Genomic DNA, 20350 nt, shown 5'->3' with positions numbered 1-20350 from the left:
ACCATTAATCTAATTATTGAAGCTGCATGTGGTCTGCAGCTATAACTGAAAACACGGGCCTGTGAACAAAATGTATATTTCTTACTGGCACTGCGAAGAACTTAAAAGCAGATCCTGATGTTAAAAGACATTATCATTAAACATTACATAAAATTATAACTTTTAACTTTACAATTTCATCACTGATAAATTACTAAACATACTGTATACAAGTAAAATAGAAAGACACAAGTTTTTGTCTGTCATTATTTTGCTTTTCAACTGCATTCTTGTAAATGTCAAGCTCCAGTTTTCAAGCTTGGACTATAAAACATAAAAAAGGAGCCTGACCTGTTGTTTGCATGGATTCGAACAAGCTTCCAGTAAGGAAAGATTGGCAAATATGCGTTTCTCCAACTCTCCTATCTCCTCTTGGACTTGCTCTCTCTCTTTCTCCTCTGCCTGAGCTGCAGCCACCACCAGCAGGTTTCTCTCTTTCAAGCTGTGGAGTACAGTATCAAATCAGCATCTCTGACATTAATCAGTAATGTCACTTTCCACATGTATATTGAATAAATCCCACCTTCTGACATTCTCTTGGATCTTCAATAGTGTTTTTCCAACAGGTCCGGGGCTGATGGGCTCCTGGGAACTAGATAAGCTCAGGGCGTGCTCCAGTCGATGCGCCAGGGACGCTAAGGCCTGCTGCTCTTGCTCCAGCCCGGCCTTTTGCATCTCAGCCTGAGCCAGAAGCTCCAGGGGTTCCTCTTGAGTGAAGATCATGGTGGAGGAGTCAGGAACCTCAGCCTGGAGACTTGCTAAACAGCTGCAACACTGCTCAATCTAAAGAAAATGGAATTTAAAGGAATGCACCACCATTTGTTAAAATAGGTTTTTATCACGGTCTGCCCTAGCTGTAGATAGTTGGGCTAATGCGTTTTTCCTCTCAGTGCATGGATTGTTTTAGTTCTGTGCAACACCGGCAGCGCCAACACTAGCTTAGCTTAGTGAATGGAATCCTATGTTGCCGGTAAGCATGAGTAAAAGTGAGCCAAAAAAAAAAAAAAAACTAATTCCTTTTTGTGCCCTGTGTATTCACAACGAGTACAAATAGTGATGCATATTAAGACTAGACAATTTCCTAGGCAGACATTGATTTGGGGCTCTATTGGGTGGAAGTACAGCCGTAGAACTGTCGGTGTTGCACCGAAATACAACAATGCACGCAAACAAAAAAATGTGTTGGCCCACCTATCTACAGCTAGGGGAGAACGTAATAAGCACTATTTCAACAATCTGCAGTATATCTATATTTACTTTTCTCTGTGCTTTTTGTCATGCATGTTATGCTGCAATAACCTAGTTCTGTCTCAACAATAGAAGTCACCTAACATAGTGAAACATTTCTAAGAAAATAGACAAAGTGGGAACTCTGAGAGCAGCTCTAACAAATAAATAACACACACTGTTGCTTGATGAAGCACTAATCCTTCAGTTCTGTAACCTCGCACACATTTAACAGTCGGGAAATTTGAATTAATCTAAGTTACATTAGATGATGTTTAGACGCAAAAGCCGTAAAATGATTTGTTGTTGGTAAAACTCACACTTGTAGTGATGTCTTTCCATTCCTCTCCTCTCTGTTCTGTGTGTGCCATCAGGAGGCCGACACCACGGCGTAACGATCCCCAGCGCCTCCAGAGGGCACCCAGCTCGCCGTCCTTTCCAACGCCACAGCCCTGCATCGGACATCCAGCTCTCAGTTCATCTATCTTACCTGCGAGGCTGCGCAGACCTCCCATCAGAAGCTTTATGGGAACAAGAAATGAAGCTCAGATTAAAGTTTGATTCAGGCAGTAATTCTTTTACATGTACCACCTTTTTGGTCAAACCTTTTCAGTGCATTCCTGTGACAGGTTACACCAAATAAGCAAAGTGATAGCAGCCCTGGGATACTGTAATTAGGCAAAGAGGTGCTTTAATAACTAAATGTTAAAATCAGCATGCCATCCATCCATCCATTGGTCAGTAGATGGATGCATGGCGCTAGAAAAGAATTCGGGGATCACCACAGTTAGCAGGATTCATCTTTTGGTGCTCATGAATGTTTGTAAAAAAAAATCTCATGGAAATCTATCAAAACCTTTTGAGGTTTTTCAGTCTGGACAAAAGAGGCATCCATAGAGAAATTATGTCAGCATGGCTTAAAAGATAAGAAGTGTAAATTGTCAAAATCTATGACATCCAAGGTTTAAGTAGATGCAATACATGAAGACAAATGCATGTTGAGACATTAACTATTCACCTACAAAATAGTACTGTGTCAAACCTACCATTGCTCCTTTTCGTTGGGCAACACATTTGTCATACGAGGTCACTTGTTGTGCAGCACATTCTGAAAGCTTGGCTTCAAACCCTGAAAGACGTTGACGTATGTCTTCATGGCACTCCCTGTGGCTTTGTTGTCTTATTTCACACCTGTGAGAAATTTGTCATGTGGGTGTTTTGACTTTGTTAACAACAACAAGACAACAAGAAAAACAGAAATCATCATAACAAAATCTATACGGAAACCCTTCAATGAGGTAAGAACAGCCAGTACCTCTGCAAGGACTCCAGCCTGAGCTGGGCTTGGGCCTCCAGCATGGCTCTTCCCACCAACAGCTGACTAAGGACACTGATGTGGAGCTGCTCAGTCTTTGGGCGGGACAGGCAAGGTTGTTGGGGCACCCGATCCACAAGGTGGCAGATATGAGCCTGAAATCCCTCTTCAAGAGCTTCTAGCGCCTGCTGAGTCTGTCTTTGTTCCTCAGTACAGTCCAAAAACCCTCCAGGGGCTGATAAGAAGGTGGCTTCGGCATTATGAAGGAAGCCTATTGCTCCCTGAGCAGCCCACTGGTAATCTTTCAAGGATTCTCTCGCCTGGCATAACATCTCCTGTTGGACACATGTTACATGATCAAGCACCGTTTAGAGAAACAACACACAAAAGGCTCAACTGTAGAGTTAAACATTCTCAATAGTAGGATAGATTAATCCTGAATATTTAAGCTTACCATCTGTAAATGGCACTCCTGCATGGTTGCATTCCTGAGAGAGTAAAGTTCCTTGTAGTTCTTTAAGTTAATTTTTTCATTCCGTCCCAGACCTTCCAACATCCTCATCCCAGACTCCATATTTCTCCAAAAAATCCAAGTCCTTCTTAGTGCAATATCTATGGCTTTTTCATCTGGATTTACTGGTTCAGCTCCCTCCAGCTCCACCCTTGTTGTTAGGAAAAGATCTATTAAGGCAGGAAGCTCGGAGGAAAAACGCAGACCAAGCAGAAGCTTGGTCTCTAGGTTTTTGACATCATCTGAGACAGAATACTCCCAGGAGACTAATGTTTCCACAGTGCGGTGAATCATCTGCCTCTCTGAATTAAGCTCAGAGGGGTGTAACTCATGAGCTATGGCCTCTAACTGGTCCGCTGCTTCTTGGCACTGTGTCTTCACCAAAGGAAGTTCGACCAAGAGTGTTTGGCATAGCCTGAACCTCTCACCCACACTGATTGTTTTATCTTTGGCTTGATGTATTTGCTCCTTGGCAATGTCCTTAGATTCGTCCATTTGGCTCCTCAGGTGCAGATATTTTTCTTGCTCAATGGCATTAATACTCAGAGCTTTGCACTGGTCCTGCAGTTCCCCAATTGTGCACAGCAGGGACCTTCGTCTGGCCTCATGGCAGTGCCGAAGCTCTTGCACTTGACACTGATGTTCCATTAGCATATGCTTCCAATGTACAATTGTTGAAAGGATTTCCAGTGTTAAAGGAAACCTTTGCTGATCCAAATCTGTGGAGATTTGCTTTAAGCTAGCCTGGATCGTCGATAACTCTTCATCTGAGGTAATTCGTTCATGAATCAGCTCCTCTAATTCCCAGCTGGTTGCTTTCTCATGAGCTAGCAATCCTTCTAATTCTGTCCAAAGGCCTGAAAGTCTGTTGACAAGGTAGCGGCTCTCTCCTGGACTCAAGCATTCAGCTATTTCCTTGCAACTTTCTGCCATTGCTTCCACCAGTTGTAGTTGGCTCTCTATCTCAACTGTGGCTAATTTGTGACTTTTCAGCTCGCTCTCCAGCTTTCTGATGTCAGCTTTTGAAACATTGTCAACATGAGTGCATGGGTCTCTTTTGGCATGTGTTTCTGCTAACCAGGCATCTATGCTAGCAAGCTGGCCTAACAGTTTCTCTCTCTCCTGCAAACCTTTCTTCATGGTGTCAAGAACATGATCCAAGCTGTCAGAATTGGCTTTATACAGGTCTTCAATTGTCTTCAATACTTGGGCACTTTCCTTCTTCTCCACATCAGAGGCTACATCTTTCATCTGCTCAACTTCCACTTGCATCTTGGATCTTCTAAACCAAATATCAGTCTGAAATTTCTTCATCTCGACAATCTGAAAACGAGCCTCCTCTGGGAAAAGAGCTAACTTTTTCCCAGTAGAGATGTGTATCTCTGCCTGTTTGGCCCAAATGATCAAGTCATGTAGTTGCTTGTTGATCTTAGCTGAAGAAATGCCGCCACAGCTGTATGTAAAAGTGTCAAGCTTGCTCTTGGTGACTTTTAGCAGGGACCCCAGGTCTTGAAGACTATGTTTGATCTCATCCCTCTCTTTCTGACCCAGAGAGAAATGGACAAGATTATCTGACTGGGATTGTAAGTGCAGATAAAGCTGGTTGTACAGTTTTAGGTCTGTGGTCAGACAAACAAATTCTAAAGCACTTTTGCTGTCATGGCTTTGGAAGGTGGATTTGCGAAGAACTTCGACCTTGGCTTTAAGCAGCTCGGCCTCTTTTATTAGAAGGGAGGATTGAGTGGTGGAGCTTGAGGCGTGCTGCAGAGCTCTTTTGATGCTTCCTTCTAAAAGCCTCCATTCCTCCTGGACATCTCCAAGCTGGGCGAGAAGAGCACCTGAACTCTCAGCGTCGCTCAAGTGGACTGACAATTGACTACTTAACTGGAGGAGCTCGTCCATCATGTCTTTTTTCTGCACCATGGTTTGCAGCAGGGCGTTGAGTTTGTTAGCTTGAAGAGCACTGCTTCCCAAAGTACTTCTGAAAATAACCACAGCAAAAGAATATAAATGTATCGTTTTTCAGGTACGCAAATGCAATGCTGTGCAAAAATTGTTCATGTTTGAATTCAAATGCCAAACAAATACACCGTCCCCCCAATCTCCCCACTTCCAAGTGATTTACACGCATGTATTAACAGCCTATGGTATGAACACCAGATTTTTCGTCAGCGCACAAAGAAAATTGAGAGCTAGGTGACCGTGAGAAGGTATTCACTGGATTTGACAAAAAGTGTATTGGATTAACATCACTTACTGGACCTTTAACGTTAACTGAATTAAAAGCTCACTTTTACATCAAAGGATTACTCACAAGCTCATCCTGTCCTTTTCAGCTGCTACAACTTCCATAAAAGCTCTGGTGATCTTCATCTGTTTGTGATACTGTTTGACCAGATCCAGCTGTGCTGCTTTCACCTGCACAGTGGCAGAGGCATCCAGCTGTGCAGCACTCCACTGTCCTTCAAGTCTTTTCAAGGCATCAGGATCACAAATGCTGGCACCACTCACGCTTTTCATAGTAGCCACTTGCTCCTGCACACAACGCCTGTAGTCCTACGGCAAACAGACATTTCTGTGCATTATTGTATATTTTACTTCATTTAGGAAAAAAAGTCAGTTACACCAAAATGAAGTACATTTTCAGAAAGAAGGGAAAAGAGCTAAACAAATGTTCATACCTCTGCTTCCTTCAGTTGTTTGGCCACCGCGGCAACATCGAGTTGTGCTGGTTGATAACGACATGCCAGAACTTTTTGGACAGTTCGTACCAATCGAATCTCTGGTTCACACAGAGAGGACTTCAGGTACCAATTCAAATCAATGTGTGGGGTCCGCTACGATTGCAAAGACAATAAAAATGGGTGATAAACTATTCAAGAAACAAAAAGCCGTTAAAATACTGTATGTATCTGCTGAGTATTTTGATGATTAATTGAAAAATAGTTTGGTCTGGAAAACGTCCGAAAATACAAATAAATGCCTGATTCAATTTCCTCAAGCACAAGCAGATGTCTTCTCATAGCTTGTTTTGTCTGATCAACCATCCAGCACCCACAACATATCAATTTACCACTACATAAGACAAAGAAAAACAGTAAATAATTTGGTATAATTGCCTGAAAAGGGATTTAATTTAGTGATTACTAAAGTTGCACTAATTTATGTTTTGTTAGTTTAGCATGTTTAGTTAGTTTATGCTTAGTTTGCTTGGTTTACTTTTAGTCATCTGCTTTTCCAAGGTTATACATGTCCTCATGGTGAATGGCCTTTCCAAAATTTAACAATGTCGCATTGGCATCAAAAAACAGTCAAACTGTGCAAGTGACAGACTTTATGCCGTGAGTAATTAGACCCATTAGGGACCCTGCAGGAAGTCATTGTATCTCATAGGTCCATCCTGTGGAGCTTCCTGTCAGCAGCATCATGGGAATATACACAAACATCCATCATAACACTGCTTCTCTTATCTGGTCTCTGTTTAATGCAATTATAATTGACCTCTTTTCCTTTTTGGATACTTGAAGCTACTGCACTGTTAAAATCAGAAAACTCAACTCATTTCTATGCCCATTAAAAATATTGTGCAACCACAGACATCACATCAGTGCACTGTGAATTAATAATCATTGTTTTTTGTTTACTTTAAGTCCTCCAATCAGTTCAGAATGTAACCTTTTTGTACACACACACACACACAACACACTCTAAAGTTCAGACTGTGACAAATCAGTTTTTAACCCACCACAACATGTTTTGCAACAGTAGATCTAACTTTAAGAAAAGGGCAGAAAGCAAGTTCTTCTTCTTTCTTGTTAACCAGTTGATACTCACATTTATAATGTTACTTCTTTCCACCAAGCTCTGGATCTCAGACAGAACATCCTGTATGGTGGACCTGTGTTTGTAGGACTCTGGTGATCCACTGGTTGCCTCCCCAGCCCGCAGACCAGCTGTCAAACCCGGCGCTGTCCTCTCGGGTTCCATGCTTTTATGGATCTGACGCTACATACACAGAAGACAGGGTGGTGTCACATTCTAGCTTCCTTTTTTCCCCGTGTTTGTCCACAGATAATAAGAGCATCCTGTTCTCTTCCTGCTCTACAGAGGTAAATATTGCTATGTTGCCGGTGGCTCGGCAAGTCAGTACAGTTAAGACAAGAATGTGCCTAAGCAGGGAGCAGTCTGCCCCAAGGGAGAAATACTCTAATTCATCTATAAAGGGATTCCTCCCTTGCTTCTTTTAAGGAATAAGTGATCTGTTATAACTTGGTCAGACAGGGCAAACACCAAAACATGACATGAACTGCTAGGTTACTGAATTACCAACATGGGGAGGTGACTTTTGAAATATTTTGAGCAAGGTGTGCCTGGGAGCAGTGCAGCTAGAGCGGGGAGAGGATTTGAAAAAGTACAGCAGGCTTCTGATTGGCTTCTGACATTTAGCAACAGTGCCACATGATTCGGAGGAGTTCAACAGCTCACTGTGCATTAATTCATGGCTTTCTGACTTTTCTTTGGCTGATAATTTGGCACTCGTAACCTCCAATTCTGTACTAACAAACGCCAAGGGGTGTTCTGGCAGCGAGTCCACCACTTGAGAATTGTTTAAGACACAGCTCTTTACATAGTGGATTTTTAAGTCTGTCTCATCTGATTCAGGACTCGATAATATTGTAAAGAGTTCACATTTATTCCCAGGAATATTTTAAGCTTCTGGGAGCTGTGAATCACAAAGCTCTGCCCTCTGTGAACATGTGAGTACATCTGGACGTCTGGCTCCATCATTGTCCTGTGTTTGGAACTCAGATAGCTCCAAGTCGAACACTGTAAACACTTTATCTGGGCTTTTGAAATATTTTGAGCAAGACCAACGACGATCAAGGTAATGATTATTTCTTCCTAAAAGCCTTTCAACTACAGTCCGAAAGAAGCATTCCTTAATGGGGTATTAAAGTGAATACCTCTCATATATAATCTATGAATATTTTATAGATTCTGGACACTATATTAGTGTACCTGTATTTCCGGTTAAATCTCAAGCAATGGAAGTTGTAAGATATATTTTTTTTCTATTTTCTATTCTATTGTAACTGTCCCTTTAATTATGATCACTCTAAACGTGCAGCTTCTTCACTTCCCCAATGCTGCATTCTTTAACCAGAAGTCAAATTCAGTCAGGACATTTATAATTAGTTTCAAGTTCAGTATTTGGAGGAACATTTTTGGATACTCAGCATTCATAGGGGGAAACAATGTCAGCTTTTACAGAGAGAAGGTGCACTGTTATTACTCAAAATAATCACAGGTTGGCTTAGCGAGAAATTCCTCAATTCCTTTTAAGCATGGTGGCTCGTACTTTTAAAAACATCGAATGACTGAAAGGCTCTAAATCTACTTTTTACGTGCCAATCTGGTTTTAAGTGGTCCCCTGATGATAGAAATGTCAAAGAAAAGAGCTTAAAATGCTGGAATGCTTTGATTTTTTTTCCCTGGTAGTGAATATAGGTACTTGCAGTGCAGGCCCAGCTGTCATATTTCTGCCTCATCATCTTTATTTTTGCCTTTTTTTGGTTTCATACCTAATGTTTTATGTGTCTTGGAAACTGGAAAAGGATCCTTTCTGTATTTTCCATGTTTTCTTTTTGGTAGATTTTCTTTATCACAACTAAGGGTCTAATGTTGGAGTGTTTTCACTGTTCAAAATGCAATTTTGTGTTTTGTTGCATACTGTATTGCATCATTTTGTTTTGTGCAGTTAATAATTCATGCTGTGCAATAATCAAGGCAATATGCAATATGAATTCCATCCAACTGTCATGAGAAAAAAGTTTCTTCCCACTAAATGAATAATGTTCCTCAAAAAGGTGAAACCCAAAACTGTTGGAATGGGCTTTGGCGAAAGTCTGACATTGAAATGCCAAATGGTGGGAGGAATAAATACTAACAGCAACTAAGTTTAGTATATTTTAGGATAAAATAACACTTGCAAAATGTCAGGAAAACCAACGTATCACTGAACACACCCTCTGATTGAAGGTAAGATAAGGAAAGAAGAAGGGTTTGTAAATGTCACAGAAGACCCTGTTTGATAAGTGTAATTTAGGAAAGAAAGAATTGTGGATTTAGCCGGGGCATCTGGCCCTTCAGCCAACATAGGTGACAAACCTTTGTCTACTGCTCAAATTCATTCAAAGTTCAATAACCTTTGCTGCTCCGATGATTTTAAAAGCTGGACAGCAGTCATCAATGATATAGATTTAGGAAATTGTCAAGTTATATTTCAGGATCTTTTATAGGGCATCCTGGTGGCTTTAAGGTCTACTGGCCACTGACCATAAAATCGCACTTTTGCATGTTTGAGTCTAGCTGTGACATTAGCTGCATTACCTCCCTGTCTCACTCTGTCTCTGCCTTCTCATTTCCTGTTAGCTCTCCATTGTGTACTACTAATACAGGAAGCTAAGATGGCACGCTAAACATTTAAAGATTTATCACGATCAAGTTAATTCTAGGTACATTTGAGGGGTCAAAATTATTTACAGGATGAATTTTCACATTATCCTCTTTGTTCGTTTTGTTATTTACTGCATAATTTGTACTCTACAAGAAGAAGCAAAAAAAAAAGTGTTCACTAGTGGTAGACATAGGCAACAGGTGACAAACGGCAAGTAGCCATTGCTGTTTTGTGAGGGGTCATAATCCAAAATGGTTTGGGACAAAAGACTAATTCTGAGAAAAAAAAGAAGTAAAACTCAGAGGAGGGTAAGTCAAAAATCCATTATTTTTATGACATCTACCTGTCTCTGTGTCACCTCTGTGTCCTCCAACGATGCTGGTACCTTCCATTTACTTTCTTCAAATAGCAGCGTAGCTTTGTTTCGTCTTTCTGGCACTTTTAAAAGTTTGGACTTGTGTCGTTCATGGTCACTTGCATCTTCTGTTGTGTCGCCCTCTGCCATTGCCAACTGCCCTGAACCTGTGCTCTGTGCAGTGTCAGCAACAGGCAGCTGTTTAGCAGGTATCTGTGTTTCAGTCAAGGCATCTCTCTCAACAGTGCACGAGACGGAGCTCACTGTTTGCTCTTCAGCGTGACAGAAATACGTCGTCTCCTCTCGTTTGACGTACAGAAATGTGGTTCCTGCAGCGCCGGGGAGTTGACATTCAGCAACAGTGCCGGAGGAATTCAACAGCTCACTGTGCATTAACTCATGGCTTTCTGACTTTTCTTTGGCTGATAATTGGCACTCGTAGACTTGACCTCCTCCAATTCTGTACTAACAAACGCCAAGGGGTGTTCTGGCAGTGAGTCCACCACTTGAGAATCGTTTAAGACACAGCTCGTTAAATAATGGCTTTTCAAGTCTGTCTCATCTGATTCAGGACCCGGTAATGTTGTAACGAGTTCACATTTATTCTCAGGAATATTTGATGCTTCTGTGAGCTGTGAACATTCTGCCCTCTGTGAACATGTGAGTACATCTGGACGTCTGGCTCCAACACTGTCCCGTGGCTGGAACTCAGGTGGTTCCAGGTCCAACACTGTTGTAAACACTTTATCTGGGCTCGCGCTGATACCCCCACGGTATTTCTGGGTTTCTTGAGCATCCGTAACTGCCTTACATGTCTTTGATTGTACTGCTGGATGGAGGCTTTTCAAGTCTGTTTTTTCTGATTCAGGACTGATTAAGAGTCCAGATTTCTTCTTCTTCTTCTCAGAAAATCCTTTACTTGAAATGCCTCTAACCTTTGCATCACAAAGCTCTGCTCCCTGAGAACGCCTGAGTGGATCGGCATGAACCTTTTCATTTTCCTGCATGTCCTGTGGCTCCATGTCCAACATTATTGAAAACACTTTCTTTGGGGTTGCACTGAGGTCCTCGCAGCGTTTCTCTTGTTCCAGAGAATCGCTAACTGCCTGAAATGCCTCTGATTGTGCTGCTAGATGTTCAGGCACATTTTCAGGGGTAGAAAGAGGGACGTTGTCAGGCTTTGTCGCTGGGGATCCAACCAGAGGGGTGACATTGTCTGTCCTTATATCGGATAACTCAGAGTCTTGGGTTGAGGCAATGTCTTCTTGCAATGCTTCAGTGGTGTCTTGCCGATCTATTAAACTCTTGTTATGAGTGATTAAAGTGCTTTTTCTAGAAATGATCTTGTGTCCACTGCTTAAAGGGCTGCTATCAGTGTTCAGTGTGCCAGTACCACCTTTTGACACAATGTAAGTCTTTGAGTTTATTTTTGGGGGAGTTGATGTTAACTGTTGTGATTTGAAAACATCTGTAATTTCTGCACATGAGAATTGATTCTGGACCTCTTCTTGGGCTGTTTCCAACGTATCTTTGGTTTTAATTGTGTTGTCATTCTGATCACTTTCAGAGTTTTCCTCGCTGTGTATTGCTGACGGAGAAGCAGGAGGAAACATGGCCGCAGTTCCATCAGGTGAAGCTAAATAAGGTCTGTCACTTTCATTTCTAAAGGGTTCTTCAGCAACTCTGCCTGTCAAATATTTGTCCAACTCCACTTCAGAAGGAACTTCACTGATCTGGGAAACCTGTTAAATTGAACACAAATACAGTATTTACCACATAATCCATGTTTATCATTATAGTTAGGCTGGATGGGACAATCCTGTGGCCGAGGAGAAACTCACCAGGCATTTAGATACGTTTTCGATTGCAGGTGTACTTTCACTGAGAGCATCTGAAGCACTTTTCTCCAGTTTCTTTGTCACGTTTGCTCCCAAGCAGTTTAGAAGAAAATCTCGCTCTGTGAGCACGTCACGAAGACCTTGTTGAAGCCACAAACCCTCATCCAGAGCTGTCTATGAGAGCACAGATAGATATATCAAGTTAAAAAAAGACTTTAATATAAGTGAAATATACTGTACATTTTAGAACTGAAGTATTCAAGGTAATAGCAATGTATCCTTTATTTCTCTCTAAACCACAAATGTCAACCTCATGGTGGCGCTAGAGTAAAGCCAAGGCATCACCAAACTCATTAGAATACATCCTCTGGGCACCATGAATGTCTGTACAAAATGTTCCGACAATCAATCCAATAGTTGCTGAGATAATTACTTCAACAATGAACCCCGAATCATATATAATTTATAAAATGGTTACACATACAAGTTGAACATTTACATTAGTTTGCATTTTGCCGTTAATAAATGGTTGAAAAATTATTTAATAGACATTGGTATACAGGACTGGGAAAATCAATTAGCAAAGTTGGAGTAAAGTTTTTGGCAGCAGGTAAAGCTGATGGAAAATGAGTCACAACATGTTCATGATCTTTAGTAATGCCAAAGACCAAACCTTTGACAAAAGTTGCCACATCCTCCCTGTGAGGACTATCTGTTGTGTTCACCATGTACCAGACAGAAGAGAAGTAGTTTTATTTAAGAGTAGAGGATGGACCCGTGGCATTTTAAGAGCAGCTCTACATAAGATGTTAAAGTCCTGCAGGGTAAAATAAATCATAGGTTTTTGTCCTAAACCAGATATAGTAAAGGGTAATAGTCTTGGTCTTAACACAAAGTGAAGGCGGAGATGGGATTTGATAGCTACAGATAATGAGTATACTGATGTGGTTCATAGGTGGATAACGAATAAAGGATAAGGATATTCTACAGTTTTCTTATTGACAAAAAGATCCCATGAAAAGACCAAATAGCCCTCAACCAATGTACTATATACTCCTGTTCGAGTAATGTTTGCTAAAAACTACTGTGCCCAGCTAGAAACTACCACATCTTTTTTTTTTTTTTACTGAAATTATCCACGTGACCCTTTTTTTTCTAAGCAGATTTGCATCGTCTTTAGGAATCAATGTACTTGGGGCTGAGAGTCTGTTGGGTTTGAACTTTGCATGGCCTTTTCTTACAATAAAAGTAAAGAATAAGTCAGCATTGTCCTTCTTAAAGCTCTTAGAGCTTTAGGGGGCCATTTTATCATCATTTTCAGGTCCATAATTGTATTTTGAGGTTGTACCAGAATAGTTTTACAAAAAGAACACCATATTTTGTTGTACTGCACATTGCTGCAGATCCTGTTTTCACCCTGTGTGTTTAGGTCTCTGTTTTAGCTACAGAGTGAGACATCTCACTTGTTTTAGCTACAGAGTGAGACATCTCACTTCTATACTATCTAATTTTGGGAGACGCACATGCTCAGTAGCTCGCTAAGATCCCATCAGCTAGACAACTCTTTCTCCAGCTTTGGAGTCCAAGGCAGGATTAGCTGGGAGACTTCTTCTAGATGAAGAATATCTGCAGAACAGGGACATGGAAGTAGGTCTTTTGAAGATTATTCTGAACTAGTGTGTGTTGTAGCAGTGTTTTGGCATTGGGAACGAGCTAGCATGCTACGGTTTGCCACCTCGTCTTGGCTAGTGATGTAGAAAGCCGTGCAGATGTTGAACAGCTCACCCAGAGACTGAAGGCAGAGGAAATTCAAAAAACGTATCTCACTCAAAACAGCATGGAAGTTTTTTATCCAAGTTTGTATGTGTGTGGAAGCACCAGAGCCACAAAATAACACCCCAAATCCCAGAAAAAGTGATTATTTTTATAATATGGGCACTTTAATAAAAAGGATTACATTTTTGATAACATTAACTTCTTTTTATTTCAATTTGTCTGTTAAATTACGCAACTGCAAATACATCTAATATCAGATTTTTTTTTTAAAGAAGAAAGTTTTTTAAGCTTGTTTTATAAATGTGAACTAATTGTTAACATTGTGGGTCTTAATACATAGTTCAATAGACTAACAGACCAACGTGTGGACACATTGGTGAGTTTCACCTGGCTGGGGGATGTGGGTTCAGCTTGTAGTGTTTGGCTCCAGTTCTGCAGCTGGTTGATGACCTGTCTCACCCTGTTGGCAGTGTTTTCGGCAAACTCCTGCTTACTTTGTAGAAAAGTGGTCCTGAAGCTACAGCGAGAACAGATGAGGGAGTGAGAGAGAGAGAGAGATCAAGCAATGAGTTTGGGAAAACGTAATGAGTTGAAAAACATAGTTTTCTCTTTGAATAATTACACTGGAAATTACTTTTCTATCAACCTCTCAACAATCCCAACATAGGCCCAGACACCTCAGGCTTTTTTTTCCTGATTTGCAGAATTAAACAATTACATTTTGAGCAGCATGTACGTCCATATACTGTACCTCCATTCAAGCTAATCTTAAAATAAACAAAAAAAAGTCACCAGAATACTCTAAAATTCTATGTAATGAATCAGATTTTTTCTGATAGTAAATAATGAGGTACCTGTCGAGGTCTTTAGCAACTGCATCAACAGTTAAAATGACATCTGCAGGAAGCATTTCTTGCGCGATGCTTGAATCTCCTGTCCTTCTCAGGTTGTAAACTCTTGCAGCCAACTCTGTCAGCCTGGTATCACAATCCTGAGAGAGTGGATATTTATTTGATGCTTCTATGCTTCCATATTCCCCCGTTAACTTGTTGTACACTTATTATTTGGGGACACAGCGACATTTTATATGATCTTTCAGCAATACCTGTATTGTATACCACTGCTGTTTGAGCTGGCTGATTTCAGGCAACACTTCACGGATCCCACACAGATTTTCCGCCAGGTCTTTCAGAGCCGTTTGTACACTGGTGACCTCTTCCTTCACTTGTTGAACTCTCTGGTTGCTGTTTTCTGTGAGCAGTGCCAGCTGTTCTTTGATGCTGTTGTCTAGTGCCCTCTTGTGGTTTTGGAGGTTGCTGACTTGCTGGGAGAGGCTGGCCTGAGTCTCAGCTGTGGTACTGGCTTTGATGGAGTCCTGGAGCGTTACAATTTGTGAAAGGTCTTTTTCTATGTTGGTTACTTCTTGTAGCAGAGCCTGAGAAGTGCAGAGAGCGACAGATAAACAGAAATACAATATGGGTGGCTTAATTTTGGGAAATTCACAAATTCAATCCTCCCACTTCATAAAATAAATGTCACGGATTAAATTCAGAAGGAATGTGAAAATTAAAAAAAAGGGACAGAGCTTGTTCATGAATCATCGGATCAGTTTACTCAACGGACCTCACCTTCAGAGCTGGTACATCAGGGATCCGTCCAGCTGAGCTTTCTTTCTGGGTTTGATAGTCTGACATTCTTTCCTGCAGGGATGTCAATTTATAGTGGCAGTCTGCAGTGACTGGCCAAAATGTTCCTCAATACACACACCTTCATCAAGGCGGGAACACACACCCTGTTGACATTTCAGGCACACCAAGCAACAGTCAGATTCATGTCCTGAATGTGTTCATTTCAATTGAATTTAAAGTAGATGTTAACATTAGGCTACATAAAGTGAATATTGTTTGAATATTTTTTGTTACAACTGAATTGTTAATGTTTAAGTTAGTTTACATTAAGTTCAATTTACTTTTAGATAATTAATAAAATGTATATCCTATACTTTAACTTGTTGTTTACTGTTAGCTAATTCTTTCAGTTAAAATACCTTCATCTAATCAATGTAACTGTTTACATTACATTAAATTATGTCAAGTAACTGGTAACTAGTTTTTCTGCGATCTAAACGGCAACACATTGGTGTTACAGCTGTCTCAGATTAGTGGGAGGCGCGTGCCGTGCAGTAAGCCTATTAGCAGTAGGTTGGCTGGTTACTGTGACAAAACATTTACTAAAGATCAGCATCTCACCAATTTGTACTCACATTTCTATGTTTATTTTCCTCTGGTGGATGTGTTTTCGTTTTTAATCAAATCATAATTTATATTTTGCCAAATTAGTTAATCTCTCATCTATAATCTTTCCATGTACTTCCTGGCCACTGCAGTAGAGCCTCTTGGGGTACAAATACCCCTGGTTGGGCATCACTGTACTAGAACATGATTATCACTTGAACAGGATCAGATTTACCTTCAGCTCATCCATCAGTGATGACCAGCGGTCTCTAGCTCAGCCGAGGAGGATCTTCCCAGATGGCGTCGCAGGTTTGTGCACCCAGCACCCTCCTCTGTTCAGCCAGATTGGTAAAGTTACTTGCAGGGATACAGCTTCATCCTGCAGTTGACGGGCTAAAAGGAAGATTTGCCTGCGCTCAGAGGAGCCAGCCAGGGGAATAAAGTGGGGAGCTGAGCAGTTCTGTGCTGCAGCTCCTCCACTCCGTGGCAGGCCTGTTGTCTTTGGGCCAGGTAGGTGGAGGTGAGGTCTGGATCAGCTTGTAGAACACTGAAGCACCAAGAGAAACAAAAAGAACATAACAGGCCATTCAGAATCCATGCAACACCTTACCAGGGCAGCTGATGAGAGGAGTATTTTGTTTCGTAAAGGTTGTGCTTAGTTAAAGTTAAGTTAAAATGGTTTATAGATAGGAGTAAATTACAGCAGTGGTAGAGAATCAAGTTAAAGGTTCAGATAAGAGGGATGATGCAGCTCTTAGTAATAAAGAGCAGATCCAGGGGTTGAGCCAGCAAGTAGCAGATGAATAAAGACTACAGAGACGTATGGCCTTCCAGACAAACTGTGTGACATTTTAACAAGTTTACATGTTCAAAAGCAGGCTGGAGTGGCGTTGAAGATCAGAGTAGAAACAATGTACTGAGTATAGAGGCGGGGGGCAAGTGGAACCCAAGCCAGGCAGTTTTACAGACTCTGGCAGCACTCAGACGTAGGGATTTTGTAAGGCAGGCAGAGCATGGGAGTGGGGGAGTGGTGGAGTGGGGGTTTGGACTAAGCCTTCTACAGCCTACTGTACATGGAACAAAGCATCAGCAGCTGGCAGGAGGAAACTGGTAGTACAAATTTCAGAGATAAGAGGCTGCTAAAAGTGCAAGATAAGTCTCTCAGGCAAAGCAGGACCAGTGGATGAGTTGGGAACTTGTAGAAAAAAAACTTGGTGGAGGAAAAGTGTGGTGCATTGACGCATAATGTGCTTCCATTTACTTAAAAGCTTAGTAAATGGATAGGTGAGGACTCAAAAAAGACGGTCTCAAAGGTTTTATCTGGCTCCACTCACCTGTGATAAGGCTGGACTGACTGGAGAAGGTCCCTCCACTGCTCCTGTGTTTTCTGAATACTTTCCTGAATGTCCTGTTTCAGGTCGTCTCCATTACACAGTCTGTGGCTCAGCCAATTTCCAGTAACTCTGAGCTCTTCAAGGCGAGCCTCCCCCTCTGCCGTCACACCTACCACAGCCTGAAATACATATTAAATGTGTTTTTGTTTAACAATAAGTTACAGCGCAATCACACCGATCTGTCAGTGCAGTGCACTGACACTGACGAGCGTGTTTCTGATTGTCTTTTTTATCCGTGCATTCAAATCCGCCATTCCAAAAGGTTTTCAACATCAACAAATGGACACTCCTTATTGAAGAACAAGTTTAAACAAATGTAGATGAAAAGAAACACGAGATCTGTGTGGCCACACCCTTGTATGACATTACACACCACTGTAACAACTGTCTTTTAAAATGACATACAATATGTACAAAGTAAAAACACTTGTTATTTCAAATACTCCAATATGTTGTCTCATTGTAGAATGACCAAATACGTACTTAGCTAACGTGATTGAGACTAAAGAAGTTCAGATATGCAGAGAAATTGAGCAGCTCATTCAGTGGTTATTGTTTTCTTACTATGGGACTCTGGATACCAAGTTTTCACCATGTGGAGAGTCAACAGCTCGTCTCAGGTCTCCAACCCAGGATTGAGTGGACTTTAAAAGAGTTTGAAACACCTCAACGTCCTTGCTCAGAGAGCTCTGCTTCTCCGTGGAGCCACACAGTACTTTGGTTTGAAAGTTGTGGTATCGTTCCAGCAGTTTGCTGCTCTCCTCCACCACAGCACACTGCTGAAGTGTGCTGCCTTGTAAGGATGACACAAGCTGATTGAGGGCCTCCGTCCTCACCCTGCAGGGGAAAAACATGGGCAGTTTAATGCTATTCACACTTTCAAATGTTAGTAAGGAGACTAAAACTGAGCTTTGTCTTATTCAGGTTCAAAATATCAAGGATGTAATAGCATGTTTTTATTATTTAATACATTAGCAGAGGGAGCAGAGGGACTGACACAGAGCCTAGCCAAATTAATTAACTTTATCAGTTGTCAGGCAAATAAAACTACATCAAATCCTCTGCATACTGCCAAAATCGTGGTCGATAATCTGCCAGGGCCAATAATTGGTCTATCCCTAAATGATATACCTCGATCTACAACTTTCCAGCCTTTTGTGTGACAACACACAGTCATGTAGTTAAGGATGAGTCAGTTTTAGGAAATAACAGGCTGTACAACCTCTTTCATATCTGACTCATCAAAATCACAACACTGAACTCCTGCAGGCTGTTCGAGCGTGCTTGGTTAGGTCTTCCTACTGCAGATCTTTTTTTTAACTTTCCTTCTACAGATTTTAGTTGTTACTTACGAATACCTTCTGGGTCTAACGGAACACATTTGTATATACATTATAAATAAAATGTTCTATCTTTTGAGAGATGTTACTATCAGTTAGTGAAAATAGCTGTAGGCACTACAAACTAAATATGCAGACTGTAAGAGTGCACAGTGTCTGACAACATACATAAACATAAAGTCTTGATCTCCAGCACAAGATTTGCTTATTTCCACACTGGGCATTTATCTGAAATCAGAAAACAGTTTACCTTTGTTGAAGTGCTTCCTCATGCAGGAGACTAAGATCCTCCTCCTTCGCTGCTTTTCCTCAACACCTTGCAACCATTGTTTCAAATGCTCACCTTCCCTTTGCAGCCTACAACACACACAGTATCAATGCAGGCATGCACTTTACACAGACCCATATGTACAGTATGCATATTACACTGTAGAAGTGACACAGTGAGAAAATAGGTTGGCTGCAGAATAAAAATCAGACTTTAGAAAACAAGTTGAACTTGTCCCTCTGTGTTATTTTATCTCTAGAGTTTGAACTCTATGAATCTCTACTTTTTGTACTCAAAACTTATATATTACAGTATAGAGTTTCAAGGATAAATCTGGTGATAGTCAGTATTTTTCTCAACCTAACCCATAAAAAAAGACCAAAACCAACAATGAAATAATCTTATAAACTAAGTACAGCCTGTATGAACGAGCCGCACTGTTGTGACATGTTCCTTAATTAAAAAGAAAATGGAATCTTCCAACAATGTGTGTTGTGTGATGTGTGTATGCGTGTTAAATGGTTGTGAAAAGACAAGAATCAACATTTCTGTACACATTCCATAACAGTTTTGAAACATGAACTTGAAACATGAACTTGAACTGACCTGTCCAGAGCCTGTATATTCCTCCCAGTCTGTTCTTCCACCTCAGAGAAGAGCTGGTGGGTGTTTCTGACTTTATCCTGCAGCAGAACCCCGTCCATAGACAGATCCCGTAGGCTGGCTGGACTTGCTATGGAGGCCATAACATGCAGATCCTCCAGCAGACTCTCTGCCTGCCCATCCTGCGTCTGGAGCTCAAAAAGTAGATCCTGTAGAGGAAAACAAGTTACTGTTGATTATATTTTAAAGCATCAATTATCTAAAACCAGAGCTTTGCTGTCAAACTTTAAATCCACTATTTGTAGAATGTTTATGTGATTATAGCTTCTCTCAAATTATTTTGATAGTAATGTAAATATGCTTATTTAAAGTGTAAAATCACACGTTTCTCAGTACACTGTACAGGTGCGTAGTACACTTTGTAACACACAAAAACTAAATTCAAATTTTATTTACCTTGAGTTTTGCAAGGACCGTTGCAACATCTGAACCACTGAGAGTGAGAAGGGAGTCCTGAATCTTCCGGAGGGAGTTAAAGCATTCAGCCATCCTGGCTGTAATTTGTCCCTTAGCAGCCACCATCTGCCTGTTAACATCCTCAGCTTCAGAAACAAGCTCCTTCAGCTGCTCTATCTTCTTCCTCATCTGGGTCTCCACAACCTCGAAAACAAAGTCAATTATGAGATCTGCTGTAACACCATCTGATCGACTGTTATCGGTCAGCGTTGTTTCAGCCTGAAACAGAAACACCCTAAACACACTACAACAAAAGCTACATTTTGTACCTGCAGCTCCAGAGGTGGCTCTGTGCTTTGAAGATGCGCCTGAATCTCAGTGACTCTTCGGTGGAAACGCTCCATATTCTCCTCCTGGTTTGCAATCTCATTCTGGAGACAGTTAGAGGGGGACGATCATTGTTTAACGCAACTGTAGAATATAGAGAACACTTAACCCCCCATTTTAGCCCAGACAGGTCCAAACCTGAGTATTACA

The 20350-nt window shown here is 41.1% G+C and overlaps 1 protein-coding gene across 1 annotated transcript in view; it reads right to left on the bottom strand.

Annotated features, from left to right (window-relative positions):
* syne2a (spectrin repeat containing, nuclear envelope 2a) overlaps positions 1-20350 on the bottom strand; it is a 93720-nt gene that overhangs the window by 50819 nt on the left and 22551 nt on the right. Inside the window, 29 exon segments of the mRNA XM_032543624.1 lie at positions 331-481; positions 563-822; positions 1587-1787; positions 2313-2457; positions 2582-2916; positions 3036-5073; positions 5407-5648; positions 5774-5929; positions 6927-7097; positions 9893-10335; positions 10338-11646; positions 11746-11916; positions 13906-14035; positions 14373-14509; positions 14624-14953; positions 15147-15250; positions 15253-15310; positions 15988-16016; positions 16019-16039; positions 16042-16101; positions 16104-16181; positions 16184-16299; positions 17087-17275; positions 17711-17983; positions 18737-18788; positions 18791-18843; positions 19361-19566; positions 19814-20017; positions 20143-20244. Of these exon segments, the coding sequence (XP_032399515.1) occupies positions 331-481; positions 563-822; positions 1587-1787; positions 2313-2457; positions 2582-2916; positions 3036-5073; positions 5407-5648; positions 5774-5929; positions 6927-7097; positions 9893-10335; positions 10338-11646; positions 11746-11916; positions 13906-14035; positions 14373-14509; positions 14624-14953; positions 15147-15250; positions 15253-15310; positions 15988-16016; positions 16019-16039; positions 16042-16101; positions 16104-16181; positions 16184-16299; positions 17087-17275; positions 17711-17983; positions 18737-18788; positions 18791-18843; positions 19361-19566; positions 19814-20017; positions 20143-20244 (7764 nt within the window).

This window comes from Etheostoma spectabile, chromosome 18 (assembly GCF_008692095.1).
Source record: "Etheostoma spectabile isolate EspeVRDwgs_2016 chromosome 18, UIUC_Espe_1.0, whole genome shotgun sequence".
Taxonomy (NCBI): domain Eukaryota; kingdom Metazoa; phylum Chordata; class Actinopteri; order Perciformes; family Percidae; genus Etheostoma; species Etheostoma spectabile.
The sequence above is the reverse complement of the archived record's forward strand: the minus strand, read 5'-3'. Positions and strand labels throughout refer to the sequence as shown.